At 49.5% G+C, this 22,932-nt stretch overlaps 1 protein-coding gene across 3 annotated transcripts in view; it reads right to left on the bottom strand.

Moving 5' to 3' along the window:
- FCHSD2 (FCH and double SH3 domains 2) overlaps positions 1 to 22,932 on the bottom strand; it is a 349,063-nt gene that overhangs the window by 12,278 nt on the left and 313,853 nt on the right. For 2 of the 3 annotated variants that reach the window (XM_060263895.1, XM_060263898.1), the window contains 4 exons: positions 14,299 to 14,433; positions 10,749 to 10,832; positions 9,011 to 9,188; positions 3,338 to 3,558 (listed from right to left, as the gene is read on the bottom strand). In XM_060263895.1, coding sequence (XP_060119878.1) covers positions 3,338 to 3,558; positions 9,011 to 9,188; positions 10,749 to 10,832; positions 14,299 to 14,433 — 618 coding nt within the window. The remainder of the gene's footprint in view (positions 1 to 3,337; positions 3,559 to 9,010; positions 9,189 to 10,748; positions 10,833 to 14,298; positions 14,434 to 22,932) is intronic. The other variant, XM_060263896.1, reaches the window with a different exon arrangement.

Below are 22,932 nucleotides of genomic sequence, written 5' to 3'. Positions count from 1 at the left end.
TAGGTCAGCCATAGCTCTCTTATCTGGGAGAACCGGGTTTGATTCCCCACTCCTCCACTTGCACCTGCTGCAATGGCCTTGGGTCAGCCAGAGCTCTCTTATCTGGGAGAACCAGGTTTGATTCCCCACTCCTCCACTTGCAGCTGCTGGAATGGCCTTGGGTCAGCCGTAGCTTTCTTATCTGGGAGAACCAGGTTTGATTCCCCATTCCTCCACTTGCAGCTGCTGGAATGGCCTTGGGGCAGCTGTAGCTCTCTTATCTGGGAGAACCAGGTTTGATTCCCCACTCCTCCACTTGCAGCTGCTGGAATGGCCTTGGGGCAGCCAGATTTCTGGCAGAGGTTGTCCTTGAAAGCGCAACTGCTGTGAGAGCCCTCTCAGTCCCACCCACCTCACAGGATGTCTGTTGTGGGGGGAGAAGACATAGGAGACTGTAAGTCACTCTGAGGCTCTGATTCAGAGAGAAGGGCGGGGTATAAAATCTGCAATTCTTCTTCTTCTTTGCCAGTCTCAAAAGATGCTCTTCTGCAGATCGACACGGCTAACTCACCCGGACCCAGAACCAAAATGGCGTCTGTTTATGGGAATTTATAGATGGGACAGCTGGTGGAAGTTCCCTTCTCGCAGCCTCTCCTGTCTCGCAAAGGTTGTATCTCTATATCATCACGCCCAGTCCCCGGGGAAAGGGTGGGGCTACAAATACGACGAAAAATTAAATCAATGCAAGAAATCAAACCCACAAAATTAAAAGGTGACGGCATCGCAAGGAAGACGGGCACCTTTTGCAGAAGCCAAATAAACCGGGACGGCAAGAACGGGCACATCTCCCGTCTCAGGTCTGATCTTTCGGTCTACGGCACAGATTAATTGCAGGGAGGAGACAGGGGAATTGCCTCTTTCTGCTCCTATTTCCTTCCGGCCCTTCGCCACGCCTTTTCTTCTTCGCAGGCACATCGGTTGTCGACTTTTGCCAAAATTTCACAGCGTGATTAATATTAAAAAAAACTGGCACAGCCAGCGGAAGTTAAAGGGCACAGGCTGCTGTGCAAACGTAAAAGAAAACAAAGTCACTCGTTTGCTTTGCCGGGCATCTGAAGTCCCCGTAAACAGCTGCGGTCCCCAAAGCGGCAGAAGACACAAGACATAGATAGGCTGATAAAACGTTTAAAACATAAGATACTTATTAGCAGGGGTCGTTCTGCAGAAGAATGGGTGGTGGAGCTCATTAGCATAACTCATTAGCATATGCCGGCCCCCCAGCCAAAAGCAACCCAATGCAAGAAAGGAGAGCCCCAGTCGAGCGAGGCCTGCTTGGGCTGGCTAGAGATCCAGCCAGCCCAAGCAGGCCTCACTCGCCTGGGGCTCTCCTGGGCCATCCCTCACAGTCAAAAGGCCAGCAAGCCCAAAATCACATCAGAAGTGGAGAAAGGGTTGCGTGGGCTTCACCAGGGGTTCATGAGGGCTGCTAGGGGCGTGGCAAAGCCCCTGGTGGCTGGCTGGCTGCCCGCTCTCCTTAATCCAGGGATTGTTATGCAGCTGCACCTCCTATTCAATGGACCAGGTAGGTGGGGAGGAGGAGGGGGAACCCTCAGAGAGGTTCAGGAGCTGTGCTTCTATGAGCTCCTGCTGAATCCCAGGCCTGCTTATTAGTGGCAGCTAGAATGGCTGTAGCATCTTGATGGAAGGCAAAGAACCCACCCACAATTGACTTGTGGTTCAATACACCAGGGGTGGCCAACGGTAGCTCTCTAGATGTTTTTTTTTTTGCCTACAACTCCCATCGGCCCCAGCCATTGGCCATGCTGGCTGGGGCAGATGGGAGTTGTAGGCAAAAAAAAAAAACATCTGAAGAGCTACAATGGAATATTGGCAGGGATGGAATTCAGCACGAACTCACGGGCGCACAGCTCCTGAACCTCCAGCCAGGGTCTGCATCCAGTGAGTTCTCTCCTCGCTGCACACAGATCCCGGGACATACGCATACGAGATATGCCACTGAGCTCCTGCACCTTTTTTCCTACAAAATGACCCCTCAGTGCTTGCATTACGGAGAAGAAGACAGCTTATCAGAGTGACAGTTGTATAAACTCTGAGGAGGACCGTTCAGGTTTTGTGGAAATACGGTGGCTGTACCCAAACTGTACAGTCTTTGAAGGGAAACTGCTGGATATCTCCTTGCTGGTAGATGCAATTATTCTTTACTATTCTTCAAGATGCTATTGACTTTGAGAAGTTTTTGAGTATCTTTACTGGGATATGGCTTTGTAATTGTTATTGCAGCTATAATCGTTTATTACTTGGTTTATAAAAAATAATATTATTGGATTTATATCCTGCCCTCCACTCCAAATCTCAGAGCGGCTCACAATCTCCCTTACGTTCCTCCCCCACAACAGACACCCTGTGAGGTGGGTGGAGCTGAGAGAGCTCTTACAGCAGCTGCCCTTTCAAGGACAACCTCTGCCAGAGCTATGGCTGACCCAAGGTAATTCCAGCAGCTGCAAGTGGAGGAAACGGTGGAAGAAGATGATATTGGATTTATATCTCACCCTCCACTCTGAATCTCAGAGTGGCTCACAATCTCTTTTACCTTCCTCCCCCACAACAGACACCCTGTGAGGTGGGTGGAGCTGAGAGAGCTCTTACAGCAGCTGCCCTTTCAAGGACAACCTCTGCCAGAGGTATGGCTAACCTAAAACCATTCCAGCAGCTGCAAGTGGAAAAAACGGTGGAAGAAGATGATATTGGATTTATATCCCGCACTCCACTCTGAATCTCAAAGTGGCTCACAATCACTTTTATCTTCCTGCCCCACAACAGACACCCTGTGAGGTAGATGAAGATATTGGATTTATATCCCGCCCTCCACTCTGAAGAGTCTCAGAGCGGCTCACAATCTCCTTTACCTTCCTCCCCCACAACAGACACCCTGTGAGGTAGATGAAGATATTGGATTTATATCCCGCGCTCCACTCTGAAGAGTCTCAGAGCGGCTCACAATCTCCTTTACCTTCCTCCCCCACAAAAAACACCCTGTGAGGTAGATGAAGATATTGGATTTATATCCCGCCCTCCACTCTGAAGTGTCTCAGAGCGGCTCACAATCTCCTTTACCTTCCTCCCCCACAAGACACCTTGTGAGGTGGGTGGGGCTGAGAGCTCTCTCACAGCAGCTGCCCTTTCAAGGACAACCTCTGCCAGAGCTATGGCTGACCCAAGGCCATTCCAGCAGGTGCAAGTGGGAGGAGTGGGGAATCAAACCCGGTTCTTACAACGCACGCCATGAAACAAAGGACATGGCACAACTGCCCAGTCGCAGTTCTTCCAGAAGCCGTACCTGAGCATCCGCAACACACCGAGTCTCCCCATTTTCTGATGCCGTCAGCTCTTCCACTAACACAGAGGGGAAGACCCCAACGTGTCCGTTGAATTCCCCTTCCCAGAAACCGTCGTCGTCCTGGTTTTCCTTGTTCAAGATGCGGATGATGGCCCCCTCCGGGAAGGACAGCTCGTCGTCCGTCTGGCCCTCATATTCATAAAGTGCTTTTACGAAACATACTGGAAGAGAAAGAGCAAAGGGGAAGGAAGCAAGAGTTCAGCAAGATACGTCTGGGTAGGGTGTGCTTCTGTAAGCACCTTTCCCCCCCCGCCTTAATTTAAATATCTTATATTTACATATTGAAAACCAAAACCAAACAATATAATATTACCGTATATAGAGTAGCGCTCACAAAAGTCTTCCATATTTCTTATATCTTCACTAGAAATACATCAGTTTTTCATATATAGGATTATTTGGTATATATTCATTTTGCAACAAAAACCTAATAGCTCTTAAAATGCTTGGGGCTCTTTAGCTTGGAGAAACGTCGACTGCGGGGTGACATGATACAGGTTTACAAGATTATGCACGGGATGGAGAAAGCAGAGAAAGAAGTCCTTTTCTCCCTTGCTCACAATACAAGAACTCGTGGGCGTTCAATTAAATTGCTGAGCAGTCGGGTTAAAACGGATAAAAGGAAGTCCTTCTTCACTCAAAGGGGGATTAACATGTGGAATTCACTGCCACAGGAGGTGGTGGCGGCCACAAGCATAGCCAGCTTCAAGAGGGGATTGGATAAAAATATGGAGAAGAGGTCCATCAGGGGCTATTAGCCACAGTGTGTGTGTGTGTGTGTGTGTGTGTGTGTATTGGCCACTGTGTGACACAGAGTGTTGGACTGTATGGGCCACTGGCCTGATCCAACATGGCTTCTCTTATGTTCTTATGTGACACAGAGTGTTGGACTGGATGGGCCATTGACTTGATCCAACATGGCTTCTCTTATGTTCTTAACTCAAAACCATGGTCATAGAACTCTTTTTTCATATGTTCCCGGAGAGCAATTTGAAGTTAAAAAACCTATTTTTGTAAGTATATAGTATTCCCATAACCTATCTATCCACAGTTGTATTGTCAGAACCTCACTGTCTCTCCATCTTAATGCTATGAGTGACACAGCTATACTAATAAGAATAAAGATGATCTCTTTCTTTGATTTATCAATATTTGGGATCTTCCAGAGGGCTAAAAGAATTGCCGTTGGTGTGCACTGATAATATTTCTTGTATCTTCGCTATAATGTCAGACCAACGGGGATCACCATCCGTAACTTTCCCCAGCCTGGTCTTATGCATTTGGAAAGTGGACTGCATCCAAAAGGACTTCTGAACTTATTGTCCCGGGGCTCAGCCATCATGGATATAATCCCAACACTGATTACTGGGGGCAAGAGTGAGAGGTCTTCTGGAGCTTTTGGCCCTGCTGGTGGACCTCCTGATGGCCCCTGGGTTTTGTCCACTGTGTGACACAGAGTGTTGGACTCAATGGGCCATTGGCCTGATCCAACATGGCTTCTCTTATGTTCTTATGTGACACAGAGTGTTGGACTGGAGGGGCCATTGGCCTGATCCAACATGGCTTCTCTTATGTTCTTATGTGACACAGAGTGTTGGACTGGATGGGCCACTGGCCTGATCTAACATGGCTTCTCTTAAGTTCTTATGTGACACAGAATGTTGGACTGGATGGGCCATTGGCCTGATCCAACATGGCTTCTCTTATGTTCTTATGTGACACAGAGTGTTGGACTGGAGGGGCCATTGGCCTGATCCAACATGGCTTCTCTTATGTTCTTATGTGACACAGAGTGTTGGACTCAATGGGCCATTGGCCTGATCCAACATGGCTTCTCTTATGTTCTTATGTGACACAGAGTGTTGGACTGGAGGGGCCATTGGCCTGATCCAACATGGCTTCTCTTATGTTCTTATGTGACACAGAGTGTTGGACTCAATGGGCCATTGGCCTGATCCAACAAGGCTTCTCTTATGTTCTTATGTGACACAGAGCGTTGGACTGGATGGGCCACTGGCCTGATCCAACAGGGCTTCTCTTATGTTCTTATGTGATATAGAGTGTTGGACTGAATGGGCCACTGGCCTGATCCAACATGGCCTCGCTTATGTTCTTCTGTGACACAGAGTGTTGGACTGGAGGGGCCACTGGCCTGATCCAACAGGGCTTCTCTTATGTTCTTATGTGATACAGAGTGTTGGACTCAATGGGCCATTGGCCTGATCCAACATGGCTTCTCTTATGTTCTTATGTGACACAGAGTGTTGGACTGGAGGGGCCATTGGCCTGATCCAACAGGGCTTCTCTTATGTTCTTATGTGACACAGAGTGTTGGACTGGATGGGCCATTGGCTTGATCCATCATGGTTTCTCTTATGTTCTTAAGTGACACAGAGTGTTGGACTGGATGGGCCATTGGCTTGATCCATCATGGTTTCTCTTATGTTCTTATGTGACACAGAGTGTTGGACTGGAGGGGCCATTGGCCTGATCCAACAGGGCTTCTCTTATGTTCTTATGTGACACAGAGTGTTGGACTGGAGGGGCCACTGGCCTGATCCAACACGGCTTCTCTTATGTTCTTATGTGATACAGAGTGTTGGACTGGATGGCTCAATGACCTGATCCAACAAGGCTTCTTTTATGTTATGTGACGCAGAGTGTTGGACTGGATGGGCCAATGGCCTGATCGTACATGACTTCTCTTATGTCTGGTGCAGTGATGCTCTGTACTCTTTGGTGCTTGGGGGGCCACAGTGGGAATTCTGGCCCTGCTGTTTCACTTCTTGGTGGTGCTTTGGTTTTGGCCACTGGGGAACACAGAGTGTTAGACTGGGTGGGCCATTGGCCTGATCCAAAATGTCTTAAGAGAAGCCCTGTTGGATCAAGTCAATGGCCCATCCAGTCAACAATCTGTCACACAGTGGCCAAAAAAACAGATGCCACCAGAAAGTTCACTAGTGGGGCCAGGACACTAGAAGCCCTCCCACTGTGGCCCCCCCATGCACCAAGAATACAGAGCACCACTTGCCCCTGACAGAGAGGTCCATCTATACCTTGCAGCTCATAGTGACTAATAGACCTCTGCTCCATATGTTGATATGTGGATATAAATCCAAAGTAAATAAATATTTTTAAAGTTCAGGTCGTAATGCTTTTCTACACAATTACTGTTCTTCTTAAACGCAGCACTTAATGCAGTCCAAACATACCAGCTAAGACCATAACATAAGAACATAAGAGAAGCCATGTTGGATCAGGCCAATGGCCGAGCCAGTCCAACACTTTGTGTCACACAGTGGCCAAAAAAACCCAGATGCCATCAGGAGGTGCACCAGTGGAGCCAGGGCACTAGAAACCCTCCCGCTGTTGCCCCCCCAAGCACCAAGGACATAGAGCATCACATAAGAACAAGTGAAGCCATGTTGGATCAGGCCAGCAGCCCATCCAGTCCAACACTCTGTATCACACAATGACCAAAATAATCAGGGGCCATCAGGAGGTCCACCAGTGGGGACAGGACACCAATGGGGGAGGAGGAAGACACTGTCCTTCCCCCCCTCCCAAGCACTAAGAATACAAAGCATCACTGCCTCAGAGAGGTTGATCTATACCCTGTGGCTAAGAGCCACTGATGGACCTCTGCTCCAGATGTTGATCCAATTTCCTCTTGAAGATGTCTATGCTTGCAGCCGCCGCCACCTCCTGTGGCAGTGAATTCCACATGTTACTCACCCTTTGGGTGAAGAAGGACTTCCTTTTATCCGTTTTAATCCAACTGCTCAGCAATTTCATCGAATGTCCACGAGTTCTTGTATTGTGGGAAGGGGAGAAAAGGACTTCTTTCTCTACCTTCTCTATCCCAGGCAGAATCTTGTAAACGTCTATCATGTCACGCGCTCTGTCGACGTTTCTCCAAGCGTTTTAACCTTTCTTCATAGAGAAGGTGTTTCAACCCTTTAAGCATTCCATGGTTGCCCTTTTCCAGCGCTATAATACCTCTTCTGAGGTGCAGTGACCAGAATTGTACACAGGACTCCAACTGAGGCTGCACCATCAATTTCTCTTATGTTCTTAAGGAACTAGTGTATCAGGGATCTCCCTCTCTAGAAGCTAAAATAACGAAACAGAGGCTAATGTACCTTGTTCACATTGATAGAGACAAGAATGCTAGGGGAAAAGGAAGACCCAACCTGAGGCAGATGCACTCCCTCAAGGAAGTCACGGCCCTCAGTCTGCAAGAAGACGACGACTGTAGATTTATACCCCGCCCTTCTCTCTGAATCAAGAGTCTCAGAGCGGCTTACAATCTCCTTTATCTCCTTCCCCCACAACAGCCACCCTGTGAGGTGGCTGGGGCTGAGAGGGCTCTGACAGCAGCTGCCCTTTCAAGGACAACTTCTATAAGAGCCAAGGCCATTCCAGCAGGTGCAAGCAGAGGAGAGGGGAATCAAACCTGGTTCTCCCAGAAGAAGAAGAAGAAGAATTGCAGATTTATTCCCCGCCCTTCTCCGAATCAGAGTCTCAGAACAGCTCACAATGGGCTATATCTTCTCCCCCAACAAAAGACACCTTGTGAGGTGGATGGGGCTGAGAGGGCTCTGACAGCAGCTGCCCTTTCAAGGACAACCTCTGCCAGAGCTATGGCTGATCCAAGGCCATTCCAGCAGCTGCAAGCGGAGGAGTGGGGAATCAAACCCGGTTCTCCCAGATAAGAGAGCTCTGGCTGACCCAAGGCCATCCCAGCAGGTGCAAGTGCAGGAGTGGGGAATCAAACCCGGTTCTCCCAGATAAGAGAGCTCTGGCTGACCCAAGGCCATCCCAGCAGGTGCAAGTGGAGGAGTGGGGAATCAAACCCAGTTCTCCCAGATAAGAGAGCTCTGGCTGACCCAAGGCCATTCCAGCAGCTGCAAGTGGAGGAGTGGGGAATCAAACCCGGTTCTCCCAGATAAGAGAGCTCTGGCTGACCCAAGGCCATCCCAACAGGTGCAAGTGGAGGAGTGGGGAATCAAACCCGGTTCTCCGAGATAAGAGAGCTCTGGCTGACCCAAGGCCATTCCAGCAGGTGCAAGTGGAGGAGTGGGGAATCAAACCCGGTTCTCCCAGATAAGAGAGCTCTGGCTGAACCAAGGCCATCCCAACAGGTGCAAGTGGAGGAGTGAAGAATCAAACCCGGTTCTCCCAGATAAGAGAGCTCTGGCTGACCTAAGGCCATGCCAGCAGGTGCAAGTGGAGGAGTGGGGAATCAAACCCGGTTCTCCCAGAGAAGAGAGCTATGGCTGACCCAAGGCCATCCCAACAGGTGCAAGTGGAGGAGTGGGGAATCAAACCCGGTTCTCCCAGATAAGAGAGCTCTGGCTGACCTAAGGCCATGCCAGCAGGTGCAAGTGGAGGAGTGGGGAATCAAACCCAGTTCTTCCAGATAAGATTCCACACACTGAAGCCATATTTTAATTGCTATTTTATATAACTTATGCAATGTTTGAATATATAGTAAGTATTTCAGATTTTTAATTTTTTTTTTCTGATTTCTGCTGTTCATTGACCGTATTAAACTTGAACGAACGCAAAACAGAAATCGCCATCTAGCAACGGTGTCTGGGAAATCCTTACCGCTGGAGTCCCCGTTGAGGCTTCCCGAAACCAGCTCGGCTTCGGTGGAGTTGCTGGAAGTGTGGGACCGGCTGTCCAGGGCTGCCAGCGACTGCAACATGCTAAGGAGGCTGTTGGACGTCGGGAACTGCAGGTATTTCTCTGGCACGTAACCCACGTGGCCGGTCTTGTTTCGCGCCTGCGGAGTTTGAGGAGAGCAGCACACTTGACATCCTTGTGCCATTTCCCGTTAAGTGAGATATATATATGTAGAAATATTTTAAAACAGGGGTCCCCAACCCCCGGGCCACAGACTCGTACCGGTCCGTGGCTGTTAGCAACCAGGCTGAGAGTTGGATAATTATTTCCAGGGCTTTTTTTTTGTAGCAGGAACTCCTTTGCATATTAGGCCACACCCCCTTGATGGAGCCAATCCTCCAAGAGCTTACAGGGCTCTTCGTACAGGGCCCGCTGTCAACTCCAGGAGGATTGGCTACATCAGGGGGTGTGGCTTAATATGCAAAGCAGCTTCTGCTAGAATTCCACCCCTGGGCCACACCTCCCTGATGTAGCCAATCCTCTTGGAGCTTACAGTACGCCCTGTTCTGAGAGCCCTGTAAGCTCCAGGAGGATTGGCTACATCAGGGGTGTGTGGCCCAGGGCTTTTTTCCAAGCAAGAACTTCTTTGCATATTAGGCCACACACCCCTGATGTAGCCAGTCCTCCTGAAGCTTACAGGGCTCTTTGTACAGGGCCTACTGTAAGCTCCAGGAGGATTGGCTACATCAGGGTGTGTAGCCTAATATGCAAAGGCACTTCTGCTAGAATTCCACCCCTGGGCCACACCTCCCTGATGTAGCAAATCCTCCTGGAGCTTCCAGGGCTCTTTGTACAGGGCCTACTGTAAGCTCCAGGACTGGCTACATCAGGGTGTGTGGCCTAAAATGCAAAGGAGTCCCTCCTACAAAAAATCCATCCAACCAGGGGTTTTTTTTTGTAGCAGGAACTCCTTTGCATAGTAGGCCACACCCCCTGATGTAGCCAATCCTCCTGGAGCTTAAAGAGCTCTTTGTACAGGGCCTAGTGTAAGCTTTTGGAGGACTGGCTACATCAGGGGGTGTGGCCTAATATGCAAAGGAGTCCCTGCTACAAAAAATCCATCCATCCACCGTCTCTCTCTCTCATCTATCCAGGGCTTTTCTTGTAGCAGGAACTCCTTTGCATATTAGGCCACATTCCCCTGATGTAGCCAATCCTCCTGGAGCTCACAGTAGGCCCTGTATGAAGAGCCCTGTAAGCTCTTAGAGGATTAGCTACATCAGGGGGTGTGGCCTAATATGCAAACGAGTCCCTGCTACAAAAAAATCCATCCATCCATTCATCTAGGGCTTTTTTTGTAGCAGGAGCTCCTTTGCATATTAGGCCACACTCCTCTGATGTAGCCAATCCTCTTTGAGCTTACAGTAGGCCCTGCACGAAGAACCCTGTAAGCTCTTGGAGGATTGGCTCCATCAGGGGTGTGTGGCCTAATATGCAAAGGAGCTCCTGCTACAATAAAGTCCTTATTATTTCATTATATATTACAACGTAATAATAGAAATAAAATGCACAATTGTATCATCCCAAAGTCATCACCTTCCCGCCCCACCTCCCCGGTCCCTGGTGCCCAAAAGGTTGAGGACCACTGTTTTAAAAGACGGCCAACCGCCCGCCGCTGCCCCTCCAACATGCCACAACGACAGGAAAAACCAAATGATACCTTTACCCAATCTTCCATATCTCCATCCTCAATCACTTCTAAAACTTCATGTTCTTCAATGGTCAGTTCGTCGGGCTGGGAAGCCTGTGAAGAAGAACAGTGGCGTAACATTTGCGGGAGTCGAGGCTCAGAAAAACGTGGCTTACAATATGATGAGCAGTATAAGGGCCAAGAATCCGAATCCCCTCCCCCTAGGCAGGATAGGATATGCCAGGAGTGGCCAAACTTGCTTAATGTAAGAGCCGTACAGAATAAATTTCAGATGTTTGAGAGCCGCAAGACACGAACGTCAGGGAGGGAGGAGAAGACTGCAGATTTATACCCCACCCTTCTCTCTGAATCAGAGAGCGGCTTACAATCTCTGAAATCTTCTCCCCCCCACAACAGACACCCTATGAGGTAGGTGAGGCTGAGAGAGCTCTCCCAGAAGCTGACCTTTCAAGGCAAGTGTCTCAGAGCGTCCTACAATCTCCTTTCCCTTCCTCCCCCACAACAGACACCCTGTTAAGTGGGTGGGGCTAAGAGACCTCTCCCAGAAGCTGCCCTTTTAAAGATAACTCTTATGAGAGCTATGGCTGACCCAAGGCCATTCCAGCAGGTGCAAGTGGAGGAGTGAGGAATCAAACCCAGTTCTCCCAGATAAGAGAGCTATGGCTGACCCAAGGCCATTCCAGCAGGTGCAAGCAGAGGAGTGGGGAATCAAACCCAGTTCTCCCAGATAAGAGAGCTATGGCTGACCCAAGGGCATTCCAGCAGGTGCAAGTGGAGGAGTCGGGAATCAAACCCGGTTCTCCCAGATAAGAGAGCTATGGCTGACCCAAGGGCATTCCAGCAGGTGCAAGCGGAGGAGTGGGGAATCAAACCCGGTTCTCCCAGATAAGAGAGCTATGGCTGACCCAAGGGCATTCCAGCAGGGGCAAGTGGAGGGAAACCAACCCGGTTCTTCCAGATAAGAGTCTGCACACTTCACCACTACACCTCAGGGAGGGAGGGAGGGAGGGAGGGAGGGAGGGAGGGAGGGAGGGAGGGAGGAAGGAAGGAAGGAAGGAAGGAAGGAAGGAAGGAAGGAAGGAAGGAAGGAAGGAAGGAAGGAAGGAAGGAAGGAAGGAAGGAAGGAAGGAGGAAGATGACAACATTGGATTTATATCCTGTCCTCCAGTCCGAATCTCAGAGCGGCTCACAATCTCCTTTACCTGAAGATTTATACCCCGCCCTTTTCTTTGAATCAGAGACTCAGAGTAGCTTACAATCTCCTTTATCTTCTTCCCCCAAAACAGGCACCCTGTGCGGTGGGTGGGGCTGAGAGGGCTCTCCCAGCAGCTGCCCTTTCAAGGACAATTCTGCAAGAGGCATGGCTGCCTTAAGGCCATTCTAGCAGGTGCAGGTGGAGGAGTGGGGATTCAAACCCGGTTCTCCCAGATAAGTGTCTGTGCACTTAACTACTACACCAAACAGGAATGGAAGGAGAAGTGGAAAGAAAACAACTTTAACTTAAAAATGCATTCTTCGAGCTGCCGGCTGGATTTGCTTGGAGAAGCAATTTAAAGAGAGAAAACCCTTCTCCAAGCCAGCTGACGGGGTGGGGTGGGGGGGCTTTGATAGCCACATGTGGCTCCCGAGCTACAGTTTGGCCACCCCTGGGCTATACTAACTCAATATGGCACCCCACATTTGCTCCCTCCACTCCGAATCTCAAGAGTCTCAGAGCAGCTTACAAGCTCCTATATCTTCTCCCCCCACAACAGACACCCAGTGAGGAGCCAGGGTGGTGTAATGGTTAAGTGCGTGGACTCTTATCTGAGAGAAATGGGTTTCATTCCCCACTCCTCCGCTTGCACCTGCTGGAATGGCCTTCAGTTAGACATAGCTCTCTTATCTGGGAGAACCGGGTTTGATTCCCCACTCCTCCACTTGCAGCTGCTGGAATGGCCTTGAGTCAGCCAGAGCTCTCTTATCTGGGAGAACCGGGTTTGATTCCCCACTCCTCCACTTGCACCTGCTGGAATGGCCTTGGGTCAGCCAGAGCTCTCTTATCTGGGAGAACCGGGTTTGATTCCCCACTCCTCCACTTGCACCTGCTGGAATGGCCTTGGGTCAGCCAGAGCTCTCACAGGAGTTGTTCTTGAAAGGGCAGCTGCTGTGAGAGCCCTCTCAGCCCTACCCACCTCACAGGGTGTCTGTTGTGGGGGAAGAAGCTATAGGAGGCTGTAAGCTGCTCTGAGTCTCTGATTCCGGGAGAAGGGTGGGGTATAAATCTGCAGTCGTCGTCATCTTCCCCGTGGAGGTCTGTCATAACTGTCATAAGAAGCACATCACTCCGGTCTCTTGGGCCGTCTCTACCAGCTTCCAATCTGTTTCCAAGCACAATTCAAGGTGCTGGTCTTCACCTTCAAAGCCTTCCTTATAGAGATGGGGACCAACATTCCTTATGAACCTGCTTGACCATCATGATCATTTTTGGATGTTTCTGCCTCCTGAGATGGCAGGGGGGGGCAACCCAGGACAGGGCCTTCTCAGTTGTGGCCCCAAAGCTCTGGAACTCCCTCCCCAGGGAGATTTGCCCGCCCCTTTCTGTTGCTGTCCTGGAACTCCAAACCTTGAGGTTTCTTTCCTTCTTATAAACTCAGGGGTGTCAAACATGCAGGCCGGGGGTGAATCAGGCCCCTGAGCAACTGGCTCTTGTCTGCTTCCTTTTCCTTCTCTCTTGCTTTCTTCTGCATAACAGCTTGCTTTGCAAGGCTTGCTCAGTCGCACAGGAGTTACAGAGCAAAACCTCTACTTTCTCCATTGGCTGAGGCTCCTCCCTTGGGGAGGAGGGATAGCTTGCTTTGCCTGAATCGCACAGCAGAGCTACTAAGTCAAGCCTCTCTTCCTTCTATTGGCTGAAGTTCCTCTCCCTCCTCGTCCTCTGGGGAAGGAAGGAAAGAGCCAGAGAAGAAGATGAAGATATTGGATTTATATCCCACCCTCCACTCCAAAGAGTCTCAGAGTGGCTCACAATCTCCTTTATCTTCCTCCCCCACAACAGACACCCTGTGAGGTGGGTGGGGCTGGAGAGGGCTCTCACAGCAGCTGCCCTTTCAAGGACAACCTCTGCCAGAGCTCTGGCTGACCCAAGGCCATGCTAGCAGGTGCAAGTGGAGGAGTGGGGAATCAAACCCGGTTCTCCCAGATAAGAGTCCGCACACTTAACCATTACACCAAACTGGCTCTCCAGAGCTTCCTTTGCCCAGTTACCTGGATCCCATGGGAGAAATACAAAGAAAGCACCTTCAAGATCAAGGAGTGCTAATGTTTTAAGATTTTAAGAAAACATTTAATTGTGTTTGTCCCTTTAGAAAATTTATGTCTCTTCTACCTAATCTTAAATAGGTACACGAATGGCCTGGCCTCTGACAAGGTCTCATTTATGTCAGATCCGGCCCTCATAACAAAAGAGTTCGACACCCCTCCTCTACAGGGCAGCCACTCCCTGCAGGGAAAGAATGTGGGTTCACAGGGAGGCTGCGTGACTGTTTGCTCCCCAGCCGGATGCTGACTTCCTGCATACCTTGTACGAATAAACAACTTTGCAGGTCAAGGGATAGTTTCGGAGAGTCCCCGAAGGACTGGAACTGCTGTCGTCGAAAGCGTCCAGCCCGTCTTCGAGTTCTTCCCCTTCTTCCCTGTCCGGATCGACGTTCAGCTAAGAGGAAAGACATCGAACACCGTAAGCGCCCTGGATTACATCGGGGACGGCATGCAAAAATCTTATTTCTCCCCAACATCAGGGATGTTTTTAAAAGTAGCAAGGCACCGCTTGATACAGGAACAGCATCATATATTTAAAAATATGGAACAGAGGTCCATCAGTGGCTATTAGACATACTATATATATGTGTGTGTGTATATATACACACACACACACACAAACACATATATTGGCCACCGTGTGACACAGAGTGTTGGACTGGATGGGCCATTGGCCTGATCCAACATGGCTTCTCTTATGTTCTTATGCGACACAGAGTGTTGGACTGGAGGGGCCATCGGCCTGATCCAACATGGCTTCTCTTATGTGACACAGAGTGTTGGACTGGAGGGGCCACTGGCCTGATCCAACATGGCTTCTCTTATGTTCTTATGTGACACAGAGTGTTGGACTGGATGGGCCATTGGCCTGATCCATCATGGCTTCTCTTATGTGGCACAGAGTGTTGGACTGGAGGGGCCATTGGCCTGATCCAACATGGCTTCTCTTATGTTCTTATGTGACACAGAGTGTTGGACTGGATGGGCCATCGGCCTGATCCATCATGGCTTCTCTTATGTGGCACAGAGTGTTGGACTGGATGGGCCACTGGCCTGATCCAACATGGCTTCTCTTATGTTCTTATGTGACACAGAGTGTTGGACTGGATGGGCCACTGGCCTGATCCAACATGGCTTCTCTTATGTTCTTATGTGACACAGAGTGTTGGACTGGATGGGCCATTGGCCTGATCCAACATGGCTTCTCTTATGTTCTTATGCGACACAGAGTGTTGGACTGGATGGGCCATTGGCCTGATCCAACATGGCTTCTCTTATGTTCTTATGCGACACAGAGTGTTGGACTGGATGGGCCATCGGCCTGATCCAACATGGCTTCTCTTATGTGACACAGAGTGTTGGACTGGAGGGGCCATTGGCCTGATCCAACATGGCTTCTCTTATGCGACACAGGGTGTTGGACTGGATGGGCCATCGGCCTGATCCAACATGGCTTCTCTTATGTGACACAGAGTGTTGGACTGGATGGGCCATCGGCCTGATCCAACATGGCTTCTCTTATGTGACACAGAGTGTTGGATTGGATGGGCCATCGGCCTGATCCAACATGGCTTCTCTTATGTGACACAGAGTGTTGGACTGGAGGGGCCATTGGCCTGATCCAACATGGCTTCTCTTATGTGACACAGAGTGTTGGACTGGAGGGGCCATTGGCCTGATACAACTGGGCCTCTCTTATGTTCTTATTAAAATATGGAGCAATTCTTTTTGTTAAATAAATGCGCTCAGCTTTTGTTTATTATTTCAACTCTGCCGTTCTTAATTAAGAAGATGGTGATATCGGATTTATATTCCACCCTTCACTCCTAGTCTCAGAGCGGCTCACAATCTCCTTTATCTTCTCTTCCCCCACAACAGACACCCTGTGAGGTGGGTGGGGCTGAGAGAGTTCTGGCAGATGCTGCCCTTTCAGTCAATTAATTAATTAACTGGCAACTCCTGTGGCAATGAATTCCATGCGTTAATCACCTTTTGGGTGAAAGACTTCCTTTTATCCGTTCTAACCCGACTGCTCAGCAATTTCATTGAACGCCCACGAGTTCTTGTATTGTGAGAAAGGGAGAAAAGGACTTCTTTCTCTACTTTCTCCATCCCATGCATTATCTTGTAAACCTCTATCATGTCACCCTGCAGTCGACATTTCTCCGAGCTAAAGAGCCCCAAGCGTTTTAACCTTTCTCCATAGGGAAAGTGTTCCAACCCTTTAATCATTCTAGTTGCCCTTTTCTGCACTTTCCCCAATGCTATAATATCCTTTTTTTGAGGTGCGGTGACCAGAATTGTACACAGTACTCCAAATGAGTCCCTTCTACCTGATCCTTTCAACTGGAGATGCCGGGGACTGAACCTGTGACGTTCTGCCCGCAAAGGGGACGTTCTGCCTCTGAGCCGCAGCCCATTCCAACATGGGGCAGCTTAGGCTGCGGTCTAGCCAGAGCAGCCTAGGTGACGTACAAAAGCACACAGCTAGGCAGGATCTGGCCGCTTGTCTTTGCCACTCTGGACTGGCAAATTTCACCAAGGGAATGTTGCTTATTGATTCCTAAACTATAAGAGTCTACTCTCTTTCATAAATACTGAAGTATGAAGAGGAATGAAAACAAACCAGCCAGTATTATATTGCCCCTGCATAAATCAACGGTGCGGCCTCATTTGGAATACTGTGCACCGTTTTAGTCACCGCACCTCAAAGGAGATATTGCAGAATTGGAACAAGGTGCAGAGACGGCAACCAGAATGATTAATGGGTTAGGACACCTTCCCTACAAAGAAAGGTTAAAGAGGTTAGGGCTCTTTAGCTTGGAGAAGCTAATATGACGGAGGTTGACGACAATGTGCATGGGAAAGAGAAGGCAGAGAAAGTATTGCTTTCCCCCTTTTCTCGCAATATAAGAACTCGTGGGCACTCTGTGAAATTAATGAGAACAGATAAAAGGAACTACTTCTTCGCTCAAAACATGATGCCACAGGAAGTGGTGGCAATCACAAACTAGACAGCTTCAAGAGGATAAAAATATGGAGCAGAGGTCCATGAGCGGCTATTGGCCACAAGTTATAGATCGGGGTGGCCAAACTTGCTTAACGTAGGAGCCGCATAAAATAAATGTCAGATGTTTGAGGGAGGGAGGATGGAGAGGTGGAAAGAAAAGAACTTTAACTTTGAACACATTCTCCAAGCTGCCAGATGGCTTGCAGAAGTGACTTCAAAGGAGAAATGCCTTTTTCAAGCCAGCCGGCAGAGCAGTGGAGGCTTCAAGAGCCACACGATGTGTGTGAAAGAGCCACACGTGGTTCCTGAGACTGGAACACTCTGGGGCAGTGAGGCTCTGTATTCTTAGTGCTTGGGGAGGACACAATGGGACCCCATTGGTGGACCTTCTGATGGCCCCTGGGTTTTGGCCCTTGTGTGACAGAGTGTTGGACTGGATGGGCTACTGGCCTGATCCAACATGGCTTCTCTTACGTTCTTATGTCTGGGGCAGTGATGCTCTGTATTCTCGGTGCTTGGGGGGGGCACAGTGGGAGGGCTTCTGGTGTCCTGGCCCCAGTGATGGACATCCTGAGGCACCTGGGGTTTTGGACACTGTGTGACACAGTGTTGGACTGGATGGGCCATTGGCCTGACCCCTCATGGTTTCTCTTATGTGACACAGAGTGTTGGACTGGATGGGCCATTGGCCTGATCCAACATGGCTTCGTTTATGTTGTTATGTCTGGGGCAGTGATTCTCTGCATTCTTGGTGCTTGGGAGTCAAGAATGGGAGGACTTTTCGAGTTCTAACCCTACTGGTGGACCTTCCGATGGCACCTGATTTTTTTGGCCACTGTGTGACACACAGTGTTGGACTAGCCTGGCTACGGGCCTGATCCAATATGGCTTCTCTTATAATTCTCAGCCTGTCCAAAGTTGCCTAACAAACTTGGGGAACAAAGGAAAAGCTCAGTTTAGCAACCAGCCCAGGAAAGGTGGTTGTTTTAACTGTTTTGATTTTAATGTTTTTAATTGTTTAACTGTTTTATTGCAATAGTGTCATTACTGGTTTTACTGTTCGATATGTTGGAATCCGCCCTGAGCCCAATTTGGGAAAGGGCGGGGTATAAACCCACAGAAATAAAGAAATAAATTGTTCTTGAGGCATCAAAAACAAAATAGAGGTTTACAAGATGATGCGTGGGATGGAGAAAGCAGAGAAAGAAGTACTTTTCTCCCTTTCTCACAATACAAGAACTCGTGGGCATTCGATGAAATTGCTGAGCAGTCGGGTTAGAACGGATAAAAGGAGGTACTTCTTCAGCCACAGGGAGATTAACATGTGGAATTCACTGCCACAGGGGGTGGTGGCAACTACAAGCAGAGCCAGCTTCAAGAGGAAGTTAGATACAAATATGGAGCAGAGGTTCATCAGTGGCTATTAGCCACAATATTTATATATGTGTGTGTGTGTATGTGAGTATGTATAAATATGTGTGTGTATAAAACGGATAAAAGTAAGTACTTCTTCACCCAAAGGGTGATTAACATGTGGAATTCATTGCCACAGGAGGTGGTGGCAGCTACAAGAATAGCCATCTTCAAGAGGGGGTTAGATAAAAATATGGAGCAGAGGTCCATCAGTGGCTATTAGCCACAGTGTGTATACTGTTTTAATTTTAATATCTATAATTTTTTGGCCACTGTGTGACACAGAGTGTTGGACTGGATGGGCCATTGTCCTGATCCAACATGGCTTCTCTTATGTTCTTATGTGACACAGAGTGTTGGACTGGATGGGCCACTGGCCTGATCCAACATGGCTTCTCTTATGTTCTTATGTGACACAGAGTGTTGGACTGCATGGGCCACTGGCCTGATCCATCATGGCTTCTCTTATGTTCTTATGTGACACAGAGTGTTGGACTGGATGGGCCACTGGCCTGATCCAACATGGCTTCTCTTATGTTCTTATGTGACACAGAGTGTTGGACTGCATGGGCCATTGGCCTGATCCATCATGGCTTCTCTTATGTTCTTATGTGACACAGAGTGTTGGACTGGAGGGGCCACTGGCCTGATCCAACATGGCTTCTCTTATGTGACACAGAGTGTTGGACTGGAGGGGCCACTGGCCTGATCCAACAGGGCTTCTCTTATGTTCTTAAAATAAAGTTGCACGTCCCAGCATGGAGAAAGCACAAGAAACAAACAAACAATTTCATAGTTTCTGTTTTTCAATGTTAGACCTTTAGAAGCTCTTTTAAAAAAGAGAGAGGAATGAGAGAAAGAAGAAGAAAACAGCAGGTTCTGGCCAACTCCAGCCTGCAAGCCAATCTTTATAACTAAGCCAGGGTGGGCGTATGGTGGTGGCGGCGGGGAGAGAAATGGAACTTAGATTTTATCCTCCCACACTCTGGCATCTGCCAACTTGTCAGGGACTGGCACCAGCTACAGATGGCGTGCCAACTGCCAGCGTGCTGCATTGGACAGAAGGAGGAGGCTGGGCAGAATCCGGCACCTGCAACAGGAAATGGACTGGGGGAGGAAAGAGGAAGAGAGCCAAATGAAGGAAAAGGAAAAAAGGAAAGTGGTTCAGGAGGAGATTTCACTCTCTTTTTCAGCATTAGAAGAAGACGACGACTGCAGGTTTATACCCTGCCCTTGTCTCAGAGCGGCTCACCATCTCCTTTATCTCCTTCTCCCACAACAGACACCCTGTGAGGTGGGTAGGGCTGAGAGAGCTCTCACGGAAATTGTACTTTCAAGGACAGCTCTGCGAGAGCTATGGCTGACTCAAGGCCATTCCAGCAGGTACAAGTGGAGGAGTGGGGGATCAAACCCGGTTCTCCCAGATAAGAGAGCTCTGGCTGACCCAAGGCCATTCCAGCAGCTGCAAGTGGAGGAGTGGGGAATCAAACCCGGTTGTCCCAGATAAGAGAGCTCTGGCTGACCCAAGGCCATTCCAGCAGGTGCAAGTGGAGGAGTGGGGAATCAAACCCGGTTGTCCCAGATAAGAGAGCTCTGGCTGACCCAAGGCCATTCCAGCAGGTGCAAGTGGAGGAGTGGGGAATCAAACCCGGTTCTCCCAGATAAGAGAGCTCTGGCTGACCCAAGGCCATTCCAGCAGCTGCAAGTGGAGGAGTGGGGAATCAAACCCGGTTGTCCCAGATAAGAGAGCTCTGGCTGACCCAAGGCCATTCCAGCAGGTGCAAGTGGAGGAGTGGGGAATCAAACCCGGTTGTCCCAGATAAGAGAGCTCTGGCTGACCCAAGGCCATTCCAGCAGGTGCAAGTGGAGGAGTGGGGAATCAAACCCGGTTCTCCCAGATAAGAGAGCTATGGCTGACCCAAGGCCATTCCAGCAGGTACAAGTGGAGGAGCGGGGAATCAAACCCGGCTCTCCCATATAAGAGTCCACGCACGAAACTGGCTCTCAAACCTGCTCTTAACCACTGGCTTACACCAAACTGGTTATTATGGCAACAAGAGATGAAAAATACGCAAGAATACCTGTCCCTGGCCTCTCCCTTTCAAGACACAATTTGGAAGAGGGTTCCTCTATTTTGGAAGATTATACCAATGGACGAAAAAGCCGTACGGCCTTATGGCCATAGGCAACTAATCCTTCAAGACCTAAACCTCAATTGACAACTCTGATTTTATTTACTACATTTATTTACTACCGATGGGGGCCCAAAAGGGCTTACAGCATTCTCCATTTTATCCTCACAACAGCCCTGTGAGGTAGGTCAGGCTGTGAGGGTATGACTAGCCCAGGGATGGCCAAACTTGCTTAATGTAAGAGCCACGCAGAATAAATGTCAGATGTTTGAGAGCCACAAGGAAGGAAGGAAGGAAGGAAGGAAGGAAGGAAGGAAGGAAGGAAGGGAGGGAGGGAGGGAGGGAGGGAGGGAGGGAGGAAGGGAGGGAGGGAGGGAGGGAGGGAGGGAGGGAGGGAAGGACGGAGGGAAGGAAGGAAGGAAGGCAGGAAGGAAGGAGGGAAGGAAGGAAGGAAGGGAGGAAGGAAGGAAGGGAGGAAGGAAGGAGGGAAGGAAGGAAGGAGGGAAGGAAGGAAGGAAGGAAGGAAGGAGGGAGGGAGGGAAGGAAGGAAGGAAGGAGGGAAGGAAGGAAGAAAGGAGGGAAGGAAGGGAGGAGGAAGGAAGGAAGGAAGGAAGGGAGGAAGGGAGGGAGGGAGGAAGGAGGGAAGGAAGGAAGGAGGGAAGGAAGGCAGGAAGGGAGGGGGGAGGGAAGGAGGGAAGAAAGGAGGAAGGGAACGAAGGAAGGAGGGAAGGAGGGAAGGAAGGAAGGAGGGAGGGAGGGAGGAAGGAAGGAGGGAAGGAAGGAAGGAAGGAAAGAAGGGAGGAAGGAAGGAGGGAGGGAAGGAAGGAAGGAGGGAGGGAAGGAAGGAAGGAGGGAAGGAAGGAAGGAGAAAAGGAAGGAAGGAGGGAAGGAAGGAGGGAAGGAAGAAAGGATGGAAGGGAGGGAGGGAGGAAGGAAGAAGGGAAGGAAGGAAGGAAATAGATGGGGGAGGGAGGAAGAGGTGGAAAGAAGGCAACTTTAACTTCAAATGTCAGATGTTTGAGAGCCACAAGGAAGGAAGGAAGGAAGGAAGGAAGGAAATAGATGGGGAAGGGAGGAAGAGGTGGAAAGAAGGCAACTTTAACTTCAAATGTCAGATGTTTGAGAGCCACAAGGAAGGAAGGAAATAGACAAGGGAGGGAGGAAGAAGTGGAAAGAAAGCAAGGAAATAGATGGGGAGGGAGGAAGAGGTGAAAAGAAAGCAACTTTAACTTCAAATGTCAGATGTTTGAGAGCCACAAGGAAGGAAGGAAGGAAATAGACGGGGGAGGGAAGAAGAGGTGGAAAGAAGGCAACTTTAACTTCAAATGTCAGATGTTTGAGAGCCACAAGGAAGGAAGGAAATAGACGGGCGAGGGAGGAAGAGGTGGAAAGAAGGCAACTTTAACTTCAAATGTCAGATGTTTGAGAGCCACAAGGAAGGAAGGAAGGAAATAGACGGGGGAGGGAGAAAGAGGTGGAAAGAAGGCAACTTTAACTTCAAATGTCAGATGTTTGAGAGCCACAAGGAAGGAAAGAAGGAAATAGATGGGGGAGGAAGGAAGAGGTGGAAAGAAAGCAACTTTAAATTCAAATCCATTCTCCAAGCTGCCAACTGACTTGACTTGGAGAAGTGACTTAAAGAGAGAAATGCCTTTTCCAAGTCAGTCAACAGGGCAGTGAGGCCACCAAATATTTTAATTTTATTTAAATCAACAACTTCTAATTGGGAAGGGGGGAAAAAAAACTTCGGCTAAGGCTATCGAATACAAGATCTACAGGGCTTAGCAGACGCGTTGGGAGACACCCCCCCCCCCCCCCCGCAGCAGCCTCCGGTGCCCTCCCTGCTCCATGAAACTGACTGACCCGCCTTCAAGACTAGCAACCGGATCCCTTTAATAATCAGCCAGCCTCCCTTTCCCCTCTAAATTGAGGTTAAACTACATGCCCCCTTGTCAGATGTATGGCCTGTGAAGACCATGGGAACGCAGAGGAGGGACTCATATAAACGGATGGGTATTTAGTGCTGTGACGGAAAGCAAAGGGTTAAGAATAAACTGAAGGCGCACAGGGCTGCGTCAGGTGACCTGAGGGTGGGGGCAGAGTGCTCACAGCTCTCAGGGAGGGAAAAAAGGTAGTTCATGACAAGAAACTGCTGAGGCAGGAGCTCAGTCAGGAGTCTGTCAGAGTTGGAGCCTGACAGAAAGACTGAGAGGGTCAGTTGGGGCCTGAGAAGGGCTGAAAAGATAGCTGATCCTGAGTGGAAGCTGGAGACGGAGACGGGGAAGTCTTCCAGAGACTGCCAGCTTGACCTAACCAGCCGAGAGGGCTGTGTGTGTGT

The sequence above is a fragment of the Heteronotia binoei genome, unplaced genomic scaffold (genome assembly GCF_032191835.1).
Source record: "Heteronotia binoei isolate CCM8104 ecotype False Entrance Well unplaced genomic scaffold, APGP_CSIRO_Hbin_v1 ptg001309l, whole genome shotgun sequence".
Taxonomy (NCBI): Eukaryota; Metazoa; Chordata; class Lepidosauria; order Squamata; family Gekkonidae; genus Heteronotia; species Heteronotia binoei.
This window is presented reverse-complemented; position numbering and strand designations above follow the sequence as displayed.